At 48.6% G+C, this 19,631-nt stretch overlaps 4 protein-coding genes across 5 annotated transcripts in view; all 4 read right to left on the reverse strand.

The window, feature by feature from the left end:
* PLXNA3 (plexin A3) overlaps positions 1-19,631 on the reverse strand; it is a 217,448-nt gene that overhangs the window by 93,189 nt on the left and 104,628 nt on the right. The window lies entirely within an intron of this gene.
* On the reverse strand, positions 1,661-3,030 carry LOC118356589 (EKC/KEOPS complex subunit LAGE3-like). Its single transcript, XM_035725842.1, has 3 exons — positions 2,680-3,030; positions 2,178-2,303; positions 1,661-1,969 (listed from the first exon to the last, which is right to left on the reverse strand). The coding sequence occupies exons 1-3, from the start codon at positions 2,760-2,762 to the stop codon at positions 1,855-1,857; spliced, it is 324 nt and encodes a 107-aa protein (XP_035581735.1). The 5' UTR covers positions 2,763-3,030; the 3' UTR covers positions 1,661-1,854.
* IKBKG (inhibitor of nuclear factor kappa B kinase regulatory subunit gamma) overlaps positions 7,206-19,631 on the reverse strand; it is a 48,051-nt gene continuing 35,625 nt past the window's right edge. The window contains exon 10 of the mRNA XM_035725838.1: positions 7,206-7,261. Within this exon, the coding sequence (XP_035581731.1) occupies positions 7,221-7,261 (41 nt within the window). The 3' untranslated portion in view covers positions 7,206-7,220. The remainder of the gene's footprint in view (positions 7,262-19,631) is intronic.
* On the reverse strand, positions 10,239-11,174 carry LOC118356556 (olfactory receptor 3A3-like). Its single transcript, XM_035725712.1, has one exon. It carries the CDS (start codon positions 11,172-11,174, stop codon positions 10,239-10,241), a length of 936 nt encoding a protein of 311 aa, XP_035581605.1.

Consider the following 19,631-nt stretch of genomic DNA (forward strand, 5'->3'; position numbering starts at 1 on the left):
TTTATTTATTTATTTGAGAGAGAGAGAATGAGAGATAGAGAGCATGAGAGCGAAGAGGGTCAGAGGGAGAAGCAGACTCCCTGCTGAGCAGGGAGCCCGATGCGGGACTCGATCCCGGGACTCCAGGATCATGACCTGAGCCGAAGGCAGTCGCCCAACCAACTGAGCCACCCAGGCGCCCCTGGGGTATATTAATTCTATACCCAATTTATTGAAGGTTTTTATGACGAAAATATGTTGTATTTTGTCAAATCCTTTTTCTGCGTCTATGGAGATGATCCTGTGATTTTTACCTTTCATTGTAGTGATGTGGCGTTTCACACTTACAGAGTGTGCACATGTTGGGACATCCTTGGTTCTCTGGCTTCAGGTCCCCCCTGCACATGCCTCAGAGATTAAAGCTGCCTGCCCAGGGGCACCTGGGTGGCCCAGTCTGTTCAGCATCTGCCTTCAGCTCGGGTCATGATCCCAGGACCCTGGGATCGAGCCCCATGTCGGGCTCTCTGCTCAGCCGGGAGCCTGCTTCTGCCTGCCACTCTGCCTACTTGTGCTCTCTCTCTCTCTCTCTCTCTCTCTCTCTCTCTCTCTCACACTCTCCCCCCCCGCCTTTCTCTGTCAAATAAATAAATAAAATCTTAAAAAAAAAAAAAAAAAGCTGCCTGCCCAGTAGAAAGTAAGAAAGAACAGGACTGACAGAGACAGTTGAGTCCCAGGCTGGGGCTCTCTTTGGGTGACATTGCTCAGGGAAATGCTTCCTCAAGCCAGAAGCCATTCTAGACACTGGTCACCCTCTTGCTTTGACATCTTCCTTACAGACAAGACAGGTTTGCCTTTATTTTCCCAACTTCTTCCGGCAGACCTTCTTATGGACACCCGGGTACCAATTCATAAACCTGTAGTCACAGCGTTCTACACAGCTCAGTCTCTCTCGGCTAACAGTGTTGATTCTCCCTCAGACAACACTTTGTTCCTCCTCTCTCCCTCCCAGAGACTCACCTCTTGCACTGGGGCCTCGCCCATTCCCCTCCTCGGCCACTCTGGTGCCTCGTAAGCAGCCCCACTGTGGTGTTCATTAAATAAGGGCATCTTTCAGGGGAAGGCGGGGAATAATCTACTTCACCTCTCCTCCCCACCTGAGGGAGACCACTTCCCCTCTTTGTTTTCCTCAAGGGCCCTTGTCATGACTTTAGGGAAGAAAGCAGCAGCATAATAAACTGGAAAAATCCTGGGGAGACATGATGCAAGAGAGAGCCACACAAAGGAAGGAGCCCTGGAAATGCCAGGGAACCTCAGGGAATGAGGTCTTAGATGATAGGTGAGTACAGAGGGTGGAGTGGGGCCCACCTAACCGATTGTCCCGGCACTTTTCTTCGCAGATGTGAACCAAGGCCAGTAAGGCACAAGATCTCACTTAGTATGCTGATGTTCTACATCAGTGTGTAAGTACAACCGTAAAACTGAGGACATATTCCTTAGTAGCTGACAGTAGTTCGTGCTGAGTAACAGGACACGATTATTTCTCCCATTTCCTAAACTGTCTTCAGTCGCCTTGTACTACTTGAATATCTGAATCCCAGAACCTCCCCTCCAACGTGAGAACAGAGGCAAGAGTATTAGGAGGTGGAGAAGCTAAAATTAAACTCAGACACAGAATAGCAGCTGTTTTTATTTTCTGTATTTATTAAACATTTAACTACCAAACAAAACACATGAATCCCAAGCACCCACGGGCCAGTACAGGCAAGAGATTAGGCCCTAGTCATGAAGTGGCAACCACTGCAGGCATCAGTGCCCTAGCGAGGTGCCTAGAACGGGACAGGCAGTTGGGTTTAGCCCCCTTTATCCTGCTGCGGCTTAGCAAAAAAAGGGAGGCACAACGCGCTGCATGGTCCGAATCACCCGGGAAACCTGGTCAAGACAGGAGGTGATGGACATTTGGAGTTGGCCAGGGTCCTCAGCAGTCAATCGGCTAACGGGGAAGAAAAAGTAAAATTCAAGTCAGAGGGGCGGAGGGGTGCGTTCCCCCATCTGCCCCTTCACACAGCCAACAGTCCTAGAGCATCACACTCCTCCCTTACGCTTAATCCTTCCCGGTTTCCATTACAGCTCCTCCTGAACTCACATCGTCCCTGGCCACTGGCCACCACCCTCTCCCCTGACCATATTCTAGAACTAACACAGTCAGGACGGTGACGTTCACATCGAGCTCCTGCCGAACTGGCCCTCGGAGTTCAGCATGTGAAGTCAGGAACCAGTGGGCAATCTCCGCCTCCACGGGCGACGGGAAAGGTACGGTGAGGGCGCTGGGGAGGTATATGGTTAAGGAACCAGCCACGGTATCAATCTTGCCTCTGCCACGGGCCTGCTCCTCCACGAGGCCTGTCTTTCCCCGCCAGGCTGACCCTCAGGCCGTCCAGCGCCTCCCACCCTATACACATCGGCCCCCCGCCCCGGGACAGCACCGCCGCCAGCCACCGCCTCATCCCCCTCAGGCTGGTTTTCCCCCACGCCGCCGCCACCCCCCGCAGTCAGCACAGGCCCACCCCTCGCCGACACCCGCCCGGCGTCCAGAGTGCCCTCCTGCTCCCCTTTCAACCCCGCTTGCCTGTGTCCCCCGTCCAACCACCTCCAGCCCCTCCCCGTGCCGTCCAGCCCACAGGGGCTCCACGAATAGGATACATCTGGAGCGGTTGGCCCCCAGGACCTCCAGCCGCCGGTGCCGCAGCTCCATCAGGCCCTGGCGCGCGGGGGGCCTGCTCCATCGGGGGCACGCCGGCAGAAGCGGCGCCCGCCTCTCCCTCAGGGCCGGGACTTCCGGGATTGCCCAGGCCTTCGGGGTCGCTGGGGTCACCAGGGTCACGGGGTTCACCAGGACCACCCGGCGCCCCCACCACAACGCCCACAGCACCTGTGCCTTCGTGTACCGCCCTCACGGCTCGCCCACCACCCGCCCCAGACCCCGTCTTGGATCCTCCCACCCTCCTCACGAGGCACAGAAGGACAAAGCGCTTCCTTACAACGCTTCACCCCTTCGCGCGCATTGCAACTGGGAATACCCCAGAACGCCTGCGCAAACACAGCCCTGGGACTGCCTCTTGACTCGTGATTGGTTCCCACCAAACAGCCCTAGAGACCCCGTACGTTTTCTTCTGTACCCAATCCGTGCTCTGCTCGCTTCTGAAGTTCCGCCCCCTTCGTGCCCCTCGGGCTCGGCGAACAGGCACCCGCATGGGCGGGGGGATCCTCTGAGCCGGCCCTGCCCCCAGCGTGCTCAGAGGGCCGCGGCGCGACTCCTAAAGCCTCTGAGCGCAGGACTGTTCCTGCTGAGCCTGCCCCCCCCCCCCCTCCGTGAAAGCCCAGTTCACCTCAGAACCTGTGCTTCCGTCAGCCTAGCCAACCGCACGTGACCAGCTGGCTTTCTGCATATCCCCCAGCCAAGTCCTTAGCTCATGGGTTATTAAAAACGAGGCCCTCCTGGGTGGCTCAGTTGGTTAAGCGACTGCCTTCGGCTCAGGTCAGGATCCTGGAGTCTCGAGATCGAGTCCCGCATCGGGCTTCCTGCTCGGCAGGGAGTCTGCTTCTCCCTCTGGCCGTCTTCCGTCTCGTGCTTTCCATCTCTCATTCTCTCTCTCTCTCTCTCTCTCTCTCAAAGAAATAAAAAAAATTTTTTAAAGATGTTATTTATTTATTTGAGAGACAGAGAGAATGAGAGAGAAAGCACATGAGATGGGGGGAGGGTCAGAGGGAAAAGCAGACTCCCCGCCGAGCCGGGAGCCCGATGCGGGACTCGATCCAGGGACTCCAGGATCCTGACCTGAGCCGAAGGCAGTCGCTTAACCAACTGAGCCACCCAGGCGCCCTCAAATAAATAAAATCTTTAAAAAAAAAAAGAGTCCCTGAGCTGGATTTGGCCAGGAGGCTGTAGTTTGCCAATCCCTGTTGTATGTCTTAACAGATTGCCTTGTCTCGTTCTCTCACTCCCTAAGACTAAGAGTCTCTTGGGACGCCTGGCTGGCTCAGTCAGTTAAGCGGCTGCCGCCTTCGGCCCAGGTCATGAGCCCAGGGTCCTGGGATCGAGTCCCACATTGGGCTCCCTGCTCAGCGGGGAGCCTGCTTCTCCCTCTCTCTCCCTCTGCTTGTGCTCTCTCTGTCCAATAAATAAAATCTAAAAATCAAAAAAAAAAAAAAGGAAACTACTTAAAAAAAAAAAAGTCTCTTAAAGTGGGTGCCTGGGTGGCTCAGTTGGTTAAGCGACTGCCTTCGGCTCAGGTCCTGATCCTGGAGTCCTGGGATCGAGTCCCGCGCCCGGCTCCCTGCTGAACAGGGAGTCTGCCTCTCCCTCTGACCCTCCCCCCATCTCATGTGCTTTCTCTCTCATTCTCTCTGTCTCTCAAATAAATAAATAACATCTTTAAAAATAAATTTTTATTATTTCTTTGAGAGAGAGAGAGAGAGAGAATGAGAGATGAAAGCACGAGACGGAAGAGGGCCAGAGGGAGAAGCAGACCCCCTGCCGAGCAGGAAGCCCGATGTGGGACTCGATCCCGGGACTCCAGGATCCTGACCTGAGCCGAAGGCAGTCGCTTAACCAACTGAGCCACCCAGGAGGGCCTCTTTTTTAATAACCCATGAGCTAAGGACTTGGCTGGGGGATATGCAGAAAGCCAGCTGGTCACGTGCGGTTGGCTAGGCTGTCGGAAGCACACGTTCTGAGGTGAACTGGGCTTTTACGGGGGGGTGTAGGGGGGGCAGGTTCAGCAGGAACAGTCCTGCGCTCAGAGGCTTTAGGAGTTGCGCCGCGGCCGTCTGAGCACGCTGGGGGCAGGGCCGGCTCAGGGGTTATGCTTCTGATGGAGTTGACTTCATCTCTGATTTAAGAGGTGGCATGTGGCTCAGGCCTGGCCAATCAGAGCACTGCTTTCTTCTAGCTATGGCAATCCCATCCAAGCCGGTGACACTTTGGGGGCTGCAGAGGGGCTGCAGAGGGGCAGGCTGACACTGGACAGAGTGGAAGCTGGAGCAAGAAAGGCAAATTTCAGAGAACCAAAGGCTGGCTCCAGCCATGCCTGAATACAGAGACTATCTCTATACCTTTCAGTTACACGGACCCAGAAATTCTCCCTTTGGCTTAAGCCAATGTGGATGTTTTTGATTGCTTTTTTTTCTTTTTCCTTTTTTTTTTTCACTCGCAATAGGAATGTCTCAACTATTACTGAATTGAGGAGCCATAGTTTTATTCATTATTTAACCCACTATCATGATCTGAGAAGTTGACCCTCCTTTACTTTAAGGGAGAAATGGGCCTATTTTCTTGCCAAGGGATTGGCCTCTTGATGATCAAGCCATATTATGGTAGAAAAGGGGAAAAAAATGAGTCTTTTGTGGGTAAGACTCCAAAGAAGGAGAGGAGGGACTGCAAGGGGCAGATGGAGGAGAGGGACGAGAAGAGGGACCATCCCTTTCCAGATAGTGCTTCCAAAATTGGCCCAGAAGTGGGCCGTACAGTGGAGATGGAGAAGCCTATGGCTTCCACATTATTTTCGGTGGCTGTATAATATTCCACAGGATGTATATACCATAGTTATTTTAACCAGTCTCTTATATATATGCCTCTAGGTTGTTTCTGATTTTTCAGTATTATAAACAATGCTGAAATGAATAACCGGTACATTTGTTTTGTGTAATGTATTGTATACAATAGATTTTTAGAAGGGGAACTGTTGGGTCAAGGAACAAGCCCTTTTATTTTATTTTCTCCTTCCCCTTCTTCTCCTCTTAAATAAGCTCAACACCCAATACGGAGCTTGAACTCACAACCTTGAGATCAAGAGTTGCATGTTCTACTGACTGAGCCAGCCAGGCACCCCAGAGGAAGCCCCTCTAAACGTGTTTGATACATATTACCAAATTGTCCTCCAAAAATGTTGCAGCAATTCAACTCCAACCAATTGTGTATGGGAGTGTCTGTTTTCTTACCTCCCGCCCTGTATTTGTCCGCTCCGGGCTGCCATAACAAAAGACCACATACTAAGTGGCTTAAACAACAGAAATTTATTTCCTCACAGTTCTGGAGACTCAAAGTCCAAGATCAAGATGCCAGCAACATTGGTTTCTGGTAAGGCCTCCTGCTTGAGTGTGTGGAGAGAAAGAGAGCTCTCTGGTGTTTGTTCCTTTTCTAATAAGGACAGCAGACCTATTGGATTAGGGGCCCACACTTATGACCCCATTAACCTGAATTACTTCTTTAAAGTCCCTATCTCCAAATACAGTCCCATTAGGGATTAGGATTTCAACATATGGATTTGGAGGGGGGATACAATTCAGCCCATAACACACCCCAAACAGAACATTTTATACTTTTAAGTCTTTGCCCATATAGTAACTAAAATCATATCTCAATAGTGTTTCACTTTCTTTTGATTTTTAACGTGGCTTGACAACAATTCATATGACATTCAGCCAGTGGTATCTCTTCTGAGAACTGTCCATTCATATCATTTATCTAGTTTTTAATTGGAATAGTCGTGTTTTACTTATTGATTGGTGAATGCTCTTTATATATTAAAGATACCAAATCTTTGTCATAATTTGAAAATACTTTCTTTCCTCATTGCTTCACTGTATCCTTGTTCATAGTTCTTTTCTATACAGAAGGGTTTTTAAAAATTTAAATGTATTTAAGTGATAGATTTTTTTCTTTTTTTCTTTTGTTTTTTTTAAATTTTTTTTTTTTAAGATTTTATTTATCCGACAGTGAGAGACACAGTGAGAGAGGGAACACAAGCAAGGGGAGTGGGAGAGGGAGAAGCAGGCTTCCCGCGGAGCGGGGAGCCCGATGCGGGGCTCGATCCCAGGACCCTGGGATCACTACCTGAGCCGAAGGCAGACGCTTAACGACTGAGCCACCCAGGCGCCCCGTGATAGATTTTTTTCATTATGACCTGTAGTTTATGTCCAGTGGAAAGCCTTACCCACCGTAAAATTATAAAATTTGTCACTCGTAACATCTTCTGGTACTTTAAAATGTTAGTATACTAGGAATTCATTTTGGTGTGAAACACACTGATCTAATTTTGTCCCTCCCCCGCCCAAGGTTAGTCAGGTGTCTCAACATCATTTATTGAATAATCCATATATCTCTACTCAGCTGAAATGTTGTCTTCACCAAAGTCTAAACCCACATCTTCATTTATTCTTGCACATTTGTTTCTCCAGCAAGTTTAGGTTGAGTGATCTGGGATGGCCTCTCTGAAGAAATGACCTGAAGGATACAGTAGAGAAAGTTGGGATTGGTGTGGGAGAAGAGAGAGACAGAGACAGAGGAAGACAGATAGAGAGATTTGATTGACTCAGCTTGGATTGCCTTCCCAAGGGTGCAGGGAGAAACATGAGGAGAAGAAGGGGATGAGAGAGAGGTTAGGGCATCAAGGGACTGTTGCATTGGGGATGCTTGAGCATTTGGGGTTTTTTTTCTTCTAAAAAAAACTATTATAAATAATGCTGTTATGAATATTTTGTTTAAAAAGATTGTATACACACACATATATGTAAATATACACAGTCCTAATTTTAGTGGCGATAGAGTTTTCAGGTTATTGAGTTCATAATTTTCTAGGAACTGTAAGTTCCCCCATGCCATATTTACCCAGGTGTCTGTAATTATAGCACATTACCTGGCTAGGGAATGAGGGAACATTACTCTGCTATATAGTAAAGTGAAGGCTCTGGAGAGAAAGGCCAAGACATGTGGCTGCAAAGTTGATGTCCAGAATCAAACACAATTCCCATGTTCTCATGGGAAGGTAAGATAAGCCTTACCAGCCAGGATACAAGCAGTGTTCTAAGGGACCAAGCCAGAGATGTGACTGGAGAAAAAGATGTAAAATTAAGAGTCAGAAGACAGAGTGAAACCAAACTTGAGAGAGCACATAAGGGGCATCTGGGTGGCTCAGTCAGTTAAGAGTCTAACTCTTGGTTTTGGCTCAGGTCATGGTTTCAGGGTTGTGGGAATCAAGCCCCCACATCGGGCTCTGCACTCAGTGGGGAGTCTGCTTAAAGATTCTCTCCCTCTGTCCCTTCTCTCTCTCTAATAAATAAATAAATCTGTAAAAAAAAAAAAAAAAAGAAAAGAAAAGAAAAGAAAGAAAGAAAGGGTGGGGCGCCTGGGTGGCTCATTCGGTTAAGCGGCTGCCTTCTGCTCAGGTCATGATCCCAGGGTCCTGGGATCGAGCCCCGCATCGGGCTCCCTGCTCAGCAGGGAGTCGGCTTCTCCCTCTGACCCTCTTCCCTCTCGTGCTCTCTATCTCTCATTCTCTCTCTCTCAAATAAATAAATAAAATCTTTAAAAAAAAATGAATCAGTGTCTAAATACAAGGAAAGGTCAAGTTATTTGTGGTAGAGAACACCATGAAAGCATCAAATTGGGACTCAATTGAGAAAATTATTTGTAAGTCAAATAGTAAACAAAGCAGGATGCAAAATCCAGAAGCAAAAATCCACAAAACAAAAAACAAACACCGATGTCTAGTTACACAAAGATGTTAAGCTCTGTTATGGAAGAAAACATCATAAATAAAATGAAAAGACAAACAACAAGTTAGGAAAACATTAGTAACCCAAATGGTAAACTAAAGCTAATATCTTGAAAATGCAAATAACTCTTAGAAATAAATACATAAAAGACAAACAGCCCAGTAGAAAAATGTACAAATGACAGGAACACGGAATTCATGGAAAAAGGATTATAAACAGTCCATTTGGTACACGGTATTGTTAGGGGTGGGAGAGTCTGCACTGTGTGAATGGAGGTCTCGGTTCTTGGATCCCCCACCAAAGAGTTACATGAGGATCCGGGCTCAAATAAAGACAACCAGAAGGAAGGTAGCAAGCACAAAGCAGTTTATCAAGGACAGTACACTCTCAAGGTGGGAGAGTGGACAGGCCCAGAGGTGGCAACTGCCCCGGAGCTAGCTAGAGGTGTCATTTCTTTTTGTTTGCATAAGTTATGGGTCATAGCTTGGGGGGGGGGGTGTCTCCGACTGAGGTTGTTTCCAATCATCTAAGGGGCTCCTACCGGTTGGGAAGGGGAGTTTTTGGCCCTACACGGTTCTTGCCAGAACTGTCAGGGCCATCTCCCCTCATGGGGGTGGGGTGACGCACAGGGGGTTGAAACCACAATGTAAATATATTATAATGAAACTATAGGTTACCCTGGGGTTAAGCTGGAAGAGGAGAACACTTGGTCTGCAACCGTGGCTCTTGGTCTGTCAGCCCCCCAGGTGTTGGAAGCCCTAAGGCCAAGATGTTAAAAGCCACAATCAGGATGTTGTGTCACCTATTTATCACCGCCTTTGCCTCCAGCTCATGTCTAACTGCCTACTTTATTTTATTTTTTTTTTTAAGATTTTATTTATTTATTTGAGAGAGAGAGAATGAGAGACAGAGAGCACGAGAGGGAAGAGGGTCAGAGGGAGAAGCAGACTCCCTGCTGAGCAAGGAGCCCGATGCGGGACTCGATCCCGGGACTCCAGGGTCATGACCTGAGCCGAAGGGAGTCGCTTAACCAACTGAGCCACCCAGGCGCCCTAACTGCCTACTTTAACAGTATGATCCTATTTATGTAAAAAAAAAAATTATGAATGCAGGTTAATATATCCTAGGGAAAAAACTGGCAGAACACACATAAAACTGTTCATAGTGGTTACTACAGATGCTGAGATCCTAAAAACACACCTTAGTGTAAGGCATGAGTGATTTTATAATAAGCATATATTATAGTGGAAAAAAATTTAAAATATCTAAGCATCCGAAACTGTAAGTACACTATGATTCCAGTTTTGTTTCCCTACTTTAAATATGCATGCACATACATTTGTAGTTCGGAAGGAAACCTGAAAGAAACCATCAGAATGTTCACAGTGGTTCTTTCTGGGCGGTGAGACTTATAGAGGGCATTTGGGGGGGTGTCACCTTATAAGTTTCTGTAACTGCACAGCTTATCCAATGACCATGTTTTACTTCCATAAATAGAAAACAATGTATTAGAATCAAAAACCACGACAGAAATATTTGATCTTTGCTGAAAATGGGGGGAAACCTGGCACACAAAATAGGATTCACCAAATGGATCATCTACATGAAATTTCAAACTCCTATGTGATTGGATTCACCCCCAAAGCATCAGGCATGTACCAGCCTCGCCATGGAGAAGTATGGCCTTGAGTTGATGTGACTAGTGCCTAGGAGGCACTTTCTTTCCCAAGGGCCTGGAACAAAGCCCTCTTCACCTCCTTGTTTCGCATGCTGTAGATGATGGGGTTGAGCATGGGAGTGAGGACCACGTAGAGCACAGAGAGCACCCGGTCCCACAAGCCAGAGTATGCCGAGCTGGGGAGGATGTAGCAGAGGACTGAAGTGATGTAGAAAACGCACACCATAGTGATGTGAGCACCACAGGTGGAGAAGGCTTTTCCTCGGCCCTCAGCGGAGCGAATCCTGAGAATAGCAGCCACGACGTGTATGTAAGAGATCACAACCAGGGCACAGGGTGCAAGAGCCACCACAAAGCTGGAGAAGAACAGGGCAAGTTCATGGGCCCACGTGCTTGAGCAAGAGAGTTTGATCAGAGGAGGGAGGTCACAGAAGAAGCGGGTGATAAGGCGAGGCCCACAGAACTTGAGTAGAGCTGCAAGGATGGTGTGGGTGAGCGCATTGGCCAAGGCAAGCAGGCAGGAGATTGAAGCCAGTCCTGCGCAGGTCCGTTGGCCCATGAGGACTAGGTAGTGCAGTGGCCGGCAGATGGTGGCATAGCGGTCGTGGGCCATGGCTGTGAGCAGGAAGCACTCCCAGGGAGCCAGGAAGTGGAGAGAGAATATCTGGGTAAGACAAGCACGATAGGGCACGGTCCGCACTGGTGCCTGCAGGTGTGCCAGCAGCCGGGGCGCTGTGCTGGAGATATAGGCGGTGCCCAGCAGTGAAAGGTCGGCGAAGAAGAAGTACAAGGGGCTGTGAAGTCGGGCGTCCATTACAATAAGGCTGACAATGCCCAGGTTCCCAACCACAGCCACTATGTAGACCAGCAGAAAAACCGCAAAGAGCAAGGGCCTCAGCTCCTCTGTGTCAGTCAGCCCTCCCAGAAGAAACTGGGACACCAGGGTCTCATTCCCCAGCTGCATGGAACCACGCACAGAAACCTGTAGGGTCCAACTCAGAGTCAGATGAGGATCTAAGTTTGGAGGTTCCAATTTACAAAAGGGAGTGGGGGCGAGGGATGGTCCAGAGACAAAGAAGACAGGTTTCAAGCTTAAGAAAATAAGACTCAGAACTGGTGGAGTGAGGTTAGGCTCAGGAGGCCAGTGGTAAGGTGGAGGCCAGTGGTAAGGTGGAGGCCAGTGGTAAGGTGGAGGCCAGTGGTAAGGTGGAGGCCAGGAGAATGGAAACAGTAACCCCACACGAAGAGAAGCTGCCAAACCTTGAAGCCAGAGTGCATGCACCTCCTATAAGGACATCAAACTCAATCCCTCAGAAGCTTCTACCTGACTAAGGACCCTAGATCTTGTAACCATCTGCAACAGTCCCCTTACTTCCCCATCACCAACCCAGCAGAGCCCCAACTCAGGATCAGTGATAAGATATTAGGCAGGTCCCTCCTTCTCCTGTTCGGAACCTTTCAGTGCGCCTCCCATCTCACTCAGAGCCAAAGCCAAAGTCGCCCCCCATGGCCTACCAGGCCCTCTGTGGTACACTCTCTCCCCTCCTCTCGGATCATCGGCCAAGAAGTCTGTCAGCTCTGCGCCCCATATCACATCTTTGCACTTGCCCACAGCAGCACACACCCTTGCCTCGTTCCTGCCTCGGCAGAAGAGGTCTCTGCCCTCTTATCCGAGGCTAATTTGTCCAATTTCTCCGGCTGCTCTCTTCACTGTGCCAGCCCTGCTCAGCATTTTTTTTACATGTGAATGTACTAAATGCCACTGCACTGTTGCCTTTAAAATGGTTTATTTTATGTTATGTCAACTTTACTTCAATTAAAAAGAAAGCAAAAATAATTTTTCAGACCCACAAGAGCTGAGATCATTTGTTCTCAGCATCGGGCTCCTTGCTGAGCAGGGAGTCGGCTTCTCCCTCTGACCCTCCCCCCCTCTCATGTACTCTCTCTATCTCATTCTCTCTCTCAGATAAGTAAATAATAATAAATAAATAAATAAAATATTTTAAAAAAAGAGAGAGAGTGTCTTATGGTTTGTCTCCCTCTCTGATTTCATCTTGTTTCATTTTCCCCTCTCTTCCCCTATGGTCCTCTGCCTTGTTTCTTAAATTCCACCTATCAGTGAGATCATATGATACTTGTCTTTCTCTGATTGACTTATTATTTCACTTAGCAGAATACCCTCTAGTTCTATCCACGTGGTTGCAAATGGCAAGATTTCATTTTTCTGATGGCCGAGTAGTATTCCGTTGTCTATATATACACCATATGTTCTCTATCCATTCATCTGTCGATGGACGGCTGGGCTCTTTCCATAGTTCGGCTACTGCGGACATTGCTGCTATAAACATTGGGGTGCAGGTGCCCCTTCGGATCACTCCATTTGTATCTTTGGGGTAAGTGCCCAGTAGTGCAATCATGTCGGGAGCCTTGAGCAACAAAGGGGTTAATCGGGTAGAGCAAAGGCTCCCTGATCCCTTTGAACCATGGCCACCTGGCTGCCCCCATACAAGAACATGTGGTACTGGCTAGCCCGAGTTGTATTTAGGCTAAGAAACTACAGTGTTATTGATAAGCCCTGAAAAATAGCGCACCAGGCCCTTTGGAGGCATGGGAAGAAACTATGTCCTTGAGGAACCTGGCCTTGGACCAAAAACTTGGGACGGAGCCAGGAGAGGGCAGGGAGAAAACTGTGGAACTTGTTTACGTCCTACTGTTATGTAACCTGAACCTATATAAAGTGTGTAAGTAAGAATAAAGTTGTTGCTCGCGGCATCCCCGTGGGCAACCCTCCTGTTCCCATACTTTTATGTTTCATTCTCTTACCCTCACCCCTGTTCGACCTTGCACGCGGGCCGTGGCAAGTGGCGCCCGAACAGGGACCTGAGCACATGAAAGAGGATCCTGGACACTGACGTCGCAATCAACCAGGTAAGAGAACCGGTCGTTTAACCGGCACGACAGGAGTAAGAAATTATGGGACAAAGTCAGTCCGCTAGTCATGCATATTTTCTGCGGACCCTGCAGATTTTATTGGCAGAGAGAGGGCATAAGGTGTCTTCCTCCACACTGCAGGAATTTTTCAGGAACATAAAAGATTTGTGCCCTTGGTTCCCACTAGAAGGAACAACAAACCCAGAGGATTGGAGACGGGTGGGCCAAGAGATGAAAAATCAAATAAAGTTGCGGGGCTCCGGTGCCTTGCCGCCCAATACAATGGGCCTTTGGTCTCATATTTGTGAAATCCTGGAGCCACAACAAAAAATTGAGCTGATATCTTTAAAATCATGGGTTGAAGATGAGGAAAAAGATCCTATTAAAGTACCCCTGACTCCCACTGGGGTATCCTCTTTTGAGATCCTGGGCAATGATGCTAACATACCCACCCAGGACCCTTTCCCTCCTCCACCACCGCCTATGCCCTTGGCGGGGAAAGCCCCTAAGGCTCAGAGTGGTGGGGATGAATTTGGCGACGATGATGTTTATCTTGATGATGACCCCATTCTGACTATGCCCACATCATTGAAATCGGTCCTGCCTGCAGTCACAGCCTCTGGGCAGGGGATCAATTCTGTGACTAAGTGTACTCAAACTAGCATGCTGCAGGCTTTTCCCATTATGACCAATCAGCAGAGCGCTGCCAAGTCCCCTGTGTCCGGCATTAGCCCTTTACAGAGGACTTTACTAACAGCGCAGCAGGCAGGAAAAGACGTGGGAGAGTTTAATGCCTACCCAGTAACCTTACAGGGAGGCCAACGGACATATACTGCCTTAAATTTTAAAATGTTAAAAGACTTAAAGGCTGCCTGTAGTCAGTACGGGGCCACTGCTCCCTTTACCCTATCTATGATGGAGAACCTTACCAAAAAAGCTCTTTGCCCGGGAGATTGGAAGGTTGTTGCCCGGGCTTGCCTTAATGGGGGAGATTATCTGTTGTGGAAGGCCGAATTCGAGGAAAAGTGTAACAATCTGGCTATCTATAACAAAAGGACCCAAATCCCTGTCACATATGAGATGTTGGCTGGTACTGGAGCTTATTATGAAGTGGGTAACCAAATACATTTCCCTGAGATTGCTTATGTTCAAATCAACGAGGCTGTTTTGACTGCATGGAAAAAGTTACCGACCACTGGCACAAGGACAGAGGAGTTATCCAAAATAAGACAGGGACCCGATGAACGCTATCAAGACTTTGTTTCACGGCTGTTAGAAGCCGTGAGTAGGATTGTTGTAGATGGGGAGGCAGGAACTATTATAGTGAAGCAGCTAGCCTTTGAGAATGCCAATTCAGCATGTCAGGCGGCCATAAGGCCTTGGAAGTCCACGGGCACCCTTGAGGATTTTTTGCGGCATTCAAGTCAATCCAGCTCCTCTTATTACAGAGGCAGCACCCTCTATTTATAACACACATCAGAGCTCACTCTAACCTTCCTGGCCCCCTAGCGGAGGGCAATCGCATAGCTGATGAAAATACACATATATTTTCTACAAACACCATTCAGGCAGCAAAAAGCAGCCATGCAAAATTCCATCAGAATGCACAGGCCTTACGGCGCCAATACGGCATCTCCCGGGAGGAATCCCAACGAATTGTACGAGAATGCCAGTCCTGTCCCCAATTTTTTAACCCCCCCTCATATGCCATTAACCCCAGAGGGCTCCTTCCTAATCACCTTTGGCAGATGGATGTAACCACTTACTTACCGTTTGGCCGCCTTAAATACATCCATGTCTCCATCGACACCTTCTCTAACTATATTTTTGCTACTGCACACTCCGGTGAAGCTTTTGTAGATGTCCAAAATCATCTTTTCGCAGCATTCGCAGTTCTGGGCATGCCAAAGGCTCTTAAAACCGACAATGGTTCAGCCTATACCTCTTCAGCATTCCAGACCTTTTGTGCAAATTTTCACATCACTCATACAACAGGCATTCCCTATAATTCTCAAGGTCAAGCCATTGTCGAAAGAGCCCACTCCACCTTCAAAATGTACCTCAAAAAATTAAAAGAGGGGGAAATACTACAGGGGAAAATAAAATATTCACCTCACTTACACCTTTCATTAGTACTCTTTGTTTTAAATTTTTTGAATGTTGACTCGGTTGGCCGCACTGCCGCCGAGCGTTTTTGGCAGCCTGAGCGGGCTCCCCTCCTCTATGCGAAGTGGCGTGACCGCGCCACCGCGGAGTGGAGGGGACCCGACCCGGTCCTACGCCAGGGCCGAGGATGCGCTTGTATCCTTCCCCAGGATGAGGAGACGCCACGCTGGCTCCCGCTTCGATGCGTCCGCATTGTCCGTGATGGTTTGCAGAATGAGGCGGCTCCAGATCCGCTCCGGGAGGACGAGGAGACGCCCCGCCTCGGATCAGAGGAAAATAACATGCGGAGACATCAAAGCCCTGACCGCTCGAGCTGAGGCCACCGTGCGTGAGTCGGGCCAGCCAGTCATGGCTGTTGCCCTTTTCCTTGCCATGCTATCACTTTTAACCCTTGACTCTGCCCAGGCCTCTCCTTACTGGGCTTTTGTCCCGGACCCTCCTACCGCGAGGGCAGTCACCTGGAAGGATCCCACACCCAAGGTGTTTACTAACTTCACAGACATTTTTGATGGGCCTGAGATTTCCGGCCTCACTCATGCTGTGGCGCCTTTTAACTGGACCAGCCTGGCTTCTGCCCCCCCCATTTGTTTCCAGGCCATCGATGGCCCTGAGGCGCCCCATTATGGATGCGTGGTCACTTCATCAGTCTCCCGAAGAATCCGCTCTTGGTATGGAACTGAGCCACCTAGAAGAGACACTTTGACACCTCATGTAATGGTGGAGAATTGGGACATCAACGAGGTTGTCCTTCAACATCGGAGGCCCCTGCCTGTTGGCCGTTTCGGACCCGCTTCCAGATCCCTTGAGACCCCATACCTTGACTATCCCCTCTGTAAATCTGACCTAACGTGGAAAACCTACGGACCCTCTTGGAAAACCTGCGTTCATCACAACCCAGAGATTGTGACTCCCCATGGCATACCTGATACTTATATAATTGACTGGTCAAAAGACGGGGATCTCCCTTTGCGCCGCTCCCCCCCCCCCCCCCCCCCGCCTTCAGGATATGGGCCATACGACCACAATAATTCTGCTCCCGGGGGACTGCTATCACTGGGGAGGATGAGACACCCGGACTTATGGAAAATTGTTGCGGCCATGAGAGATGTTAAAACTAATTCACCCCTTTTCCCTGGCTTCCCCACGGGCCCATTGACATTTCAAATTCAGGCATGTCTTTCCCCACCGTTCCTGTTTGTAGTGGGGGACGGATCTGTAGTACCCGAGGCTAAGGCCAATAGGACCCTTTACAAAATAACTTGTGAGGAGTGTTATCTCACCAACTGTTTGCCTTTACCCAGCGCCCCAAATCCAACAAAGAAGGTTTTCCTAGCCATGCAGCCCCCTTATCTAATGATGCCTGTAGAGGTGGGGGGGCCCTGGTATAGAGATTATGGCTATCAATTTGCACAAGAATTAGAGGGCCTACTTAGCCGGGGACGACGTTTCCTAGGCCTCCTAATAGCTGGCATCACTGCCTTGGTGTCTTTGATAGCATCAGCTACTGTCTCCACGGTGGCACTGTCCCAGGGCATACATACTGCCGCTCATGTAAATAGCTTGGCTCATAATGTCTCCCAGACCCTTGCCACCCAGGGAAGCATAGATAGGAAGATCTTGGCTCGCCTGGATGGTTTAGAACAGGCGGTCGAATATTTAGACACCCAATATTCATTGTTACATACTCGTTTGTCCTTTGTGTGCCACGGAGGGTATGGTTCCATTTGTGTGACCCCCCTGAAAGCTGACAACGTCTCCTGGGAAACGGTGCAGAGGCACTTGCAAGGTATCTGGCATGAGACAAATGTAAGCCTAGATCTGTTTCAATTGCAAAAACAAATAAACAATATAGCCTCCTCCCATCTGCATGTAGTCACCCCCAGAGACATGGCACAATCCTTTCTACAAAAGCTACAGGGGTTTAACCCCTTTAATATCCTCCAACATTCCTTCTGGATTATGTGTGCTCTGGTTGTAGGGGTAACCTTATTACTCTGCTTATGGTGTGCTTGGAGTCGCTGTCTGTTTGCTTTCATGGCCAGTACCCAAGCAAATGTACACATGTTGCGTTTAAAGATAAAAGGGGGAAATGTCGGGAGCCATGAGCAACAAAGGGGTTAATCGGGTAGAGCAAAGGCTCCCTGATCCCTTTGAACCATGGCCACCTGGCTGCCCCCATACAAGAACATGTGGTACTGGCTAGCCCGAGTTGTATTTAGGCTAAGAAACTACAGTGTTATTGATAAGCCCTGAAAAATAGCGCACCAGGCCCTTTGAAGGCATGGGAAGAAACTATGTCCTTGAGGAACCTGGCCTTGGACCAAAAACTTGGGACGGAGCCAGGAGAGGGCAGGGAGAAAACTGTGGAACTTGTTTACGTCCTACTGTTATGTAACCTGAACCTATATAAAGTGTGTAAGTAAGAATAAAGTTGTTGCTCGCGGCATCCCCGTGGGCAACCCTCCTGTTCCCATACTTTTATGTTTCATTCTCTTACCCTCACCCCTGTTCGACCTTGCACGCGGGCCGTGGCACAATCGCTGAGTCCTAGGGTAGCTCTATTTTCAACTTTTTGAGGAACCTCCATACCGTTTTCCAGAGTGGCTGCACCAGCTTGCATTCCCCACCACCAGTGTGGGAGGGTTCCCCCTTCTCCAAGTCCTCGCCAGCATCTGTCATTTCCTGACTTGTTAACTTTAGCCCTTCTGCCTGGTGTGGGGTGGTATCTCATTGCGGGTGGGTTTGGATTTCCCTGATGCCGAGTGATGTTGAGCATTTTTCTTCGTGTGTCCGTTGGCCATTTGTAGGTATTCCTTGGAGAAATGTCTGTCCATGTCTTCTGCCCTTTTTTATTCTTATTTTATTTTATTTTTTTACTTGACAGAGAGAGACACAGCGAGAGAGGGAACGCAAGCAGGGGGAGTGGGAGAGGGAGAAGCAGGCTTCCGGCCGAGCAGGGAGCCCGACGCGGGGCTCGATCCCAGGACCCCGGGATCATGACCCGAGCCGAAGGCAGACGCTTAACGACTGAGCCACCCAGGCGCCCTTCTGCCCATTTTTTGACTGGAGTATTTGCTCTTTGGGTGTTGAGTTTGGTACGTTCTTTATAGATTTTGGAGACTACCTTTCATCTGAGAAGACAGTTGCAAAGAACTTCTCCCGTTCTGCCAGTTGTCTTTTGGTGTTGTTGACTATTTCCTTTGCTGTGCAAAAGCCTTTTATCCCGATGAAGTCCCAATAGTTCATTTTTGCCTTTGTTTCCCTTGCCTTTGGAGACGTGTCTAGCAAGAAGTTGCTGTGGCTGAGGTCGAAGAAGTTGCTACCTGTGCTCTCCTCAAGGATTTTGATGGGTACCTGTCTCACATCTAGGTCTTTCCTCCATTTTGAGTCTATTTTTGTGTATGGTGTAAGTTTCATTCTTCTGCCTGTGGCTGTCCAATTTTCCCAAAACCATTTCTTGAAGAGACTGTCTTTTTTTTCCCATTCCATATTCTTTCTCATTTTGTCGAAGATGGGTTAACCATAGAGTGAGGGTCCATTTCTGGGTTCTCTATTCTGTTCCATTGATCTATGCGTCTGCTTTTGTGCCAGTACCATACTGTCTTGATGATGACAGCTTTGTAATAGAGGTTGAAGTCTGGAATTGTGATGCCACCAGCTTCGGGGTTTTTTTCAAGGTTGCTTTGGCTATTCAGGGTCTTTTCTGGTTCCATACAAATTTTAGGATTATTTGTTGTAGTTCTATGAATAAAGTTGATGTTATTTTGATAGGGGTTGCATTGAATGTGTAGATTGCTCTAGGTAGCACAGACATTTTAACAATATTTGTTCTTCCGGGCGCCTGGGTGGCTCAGTCGGTTAAGCGACTGCCTTCGGCTCAGGTCAGGATCCTGGAGTCCCGGGATCGAGTCCCGCATCGGGCTCCGTGCTCAGCGGGGAGTCTCCTTCTCCCTCTGACCCTCTTCCCTTTCATGCTCTCGATCTCTCATTCTCTCTCTCTCAGATACATAAATAAAATCTTGAAAAGAAAACAGGAAAAAAAACAATATTTGTTCTTCCAATCCATGAGCATGGAATGTTTTACCATTTCTTTGTGTCTTCCTCAATTTCTTTCATGAGTATTCTAGAGTTTCCTGAGTACAGGTCCTTTGCCTCTTAGGTTAGGTGTATTCCTTTCAATTTCCTTTTCTTAACTTTAAAAGTTATGAGATTGGTAATGGAGGAGTTAACTTCTTTGGAGACCAAAAAAAAAAAAAAAAAAAAAACCTCTATCAAAACCACCTTTTTCAGCAAAATAATCATCATTGCCATCCTTACCTTCACA

Source organism: Zalophus californianus, chromosome X (genome assembly GCF_009762305.2).
Source record: "Zalophus californianus isolate mZalCal1 chromosome X, mZalCal1.pri.v2, whole genome shotgun sequence".
Lineage (NCBI taxonomy): Eukaryota > Metazoa > Chordata > Mammalia > Carnivora > Otariidae > Zalophus > Zalophus californianus.

Excerpts from the sequence above, each read along its gene's own strand:
- LOC118356589 (XM_035725842.1), bottom strand. The coding sequence starts at position 2,762 with ATGGAGCAGGCCCCCCGCGCGCCAGGGCCTGATGGAGCTGCGGCACCG. Across the intron at positions 2,304-2,679 it reads GGGGGCCAACCGCTCCAGAT|CGCCCTCACCGTACCTTTCC; the intron begins GTATCCTATTCG and ends ATACCTCCCCAG. Across the intron at positions 1,970-2,177 it reads AACGTCACCGTCCTGACTGT|CCGATTGACTGCTGAGGACC; the intron begins GTTAGTTCTAGA and ends CTTCCCCGTTAG.
- LOC118356556 (XM_035725712.1), bottom strand. The coding sequence starts at position 11,174 with ATGCAGCTGGGGAATGAGACCCTGGTGTCCCAGTTTCTTCTGGGAGGG.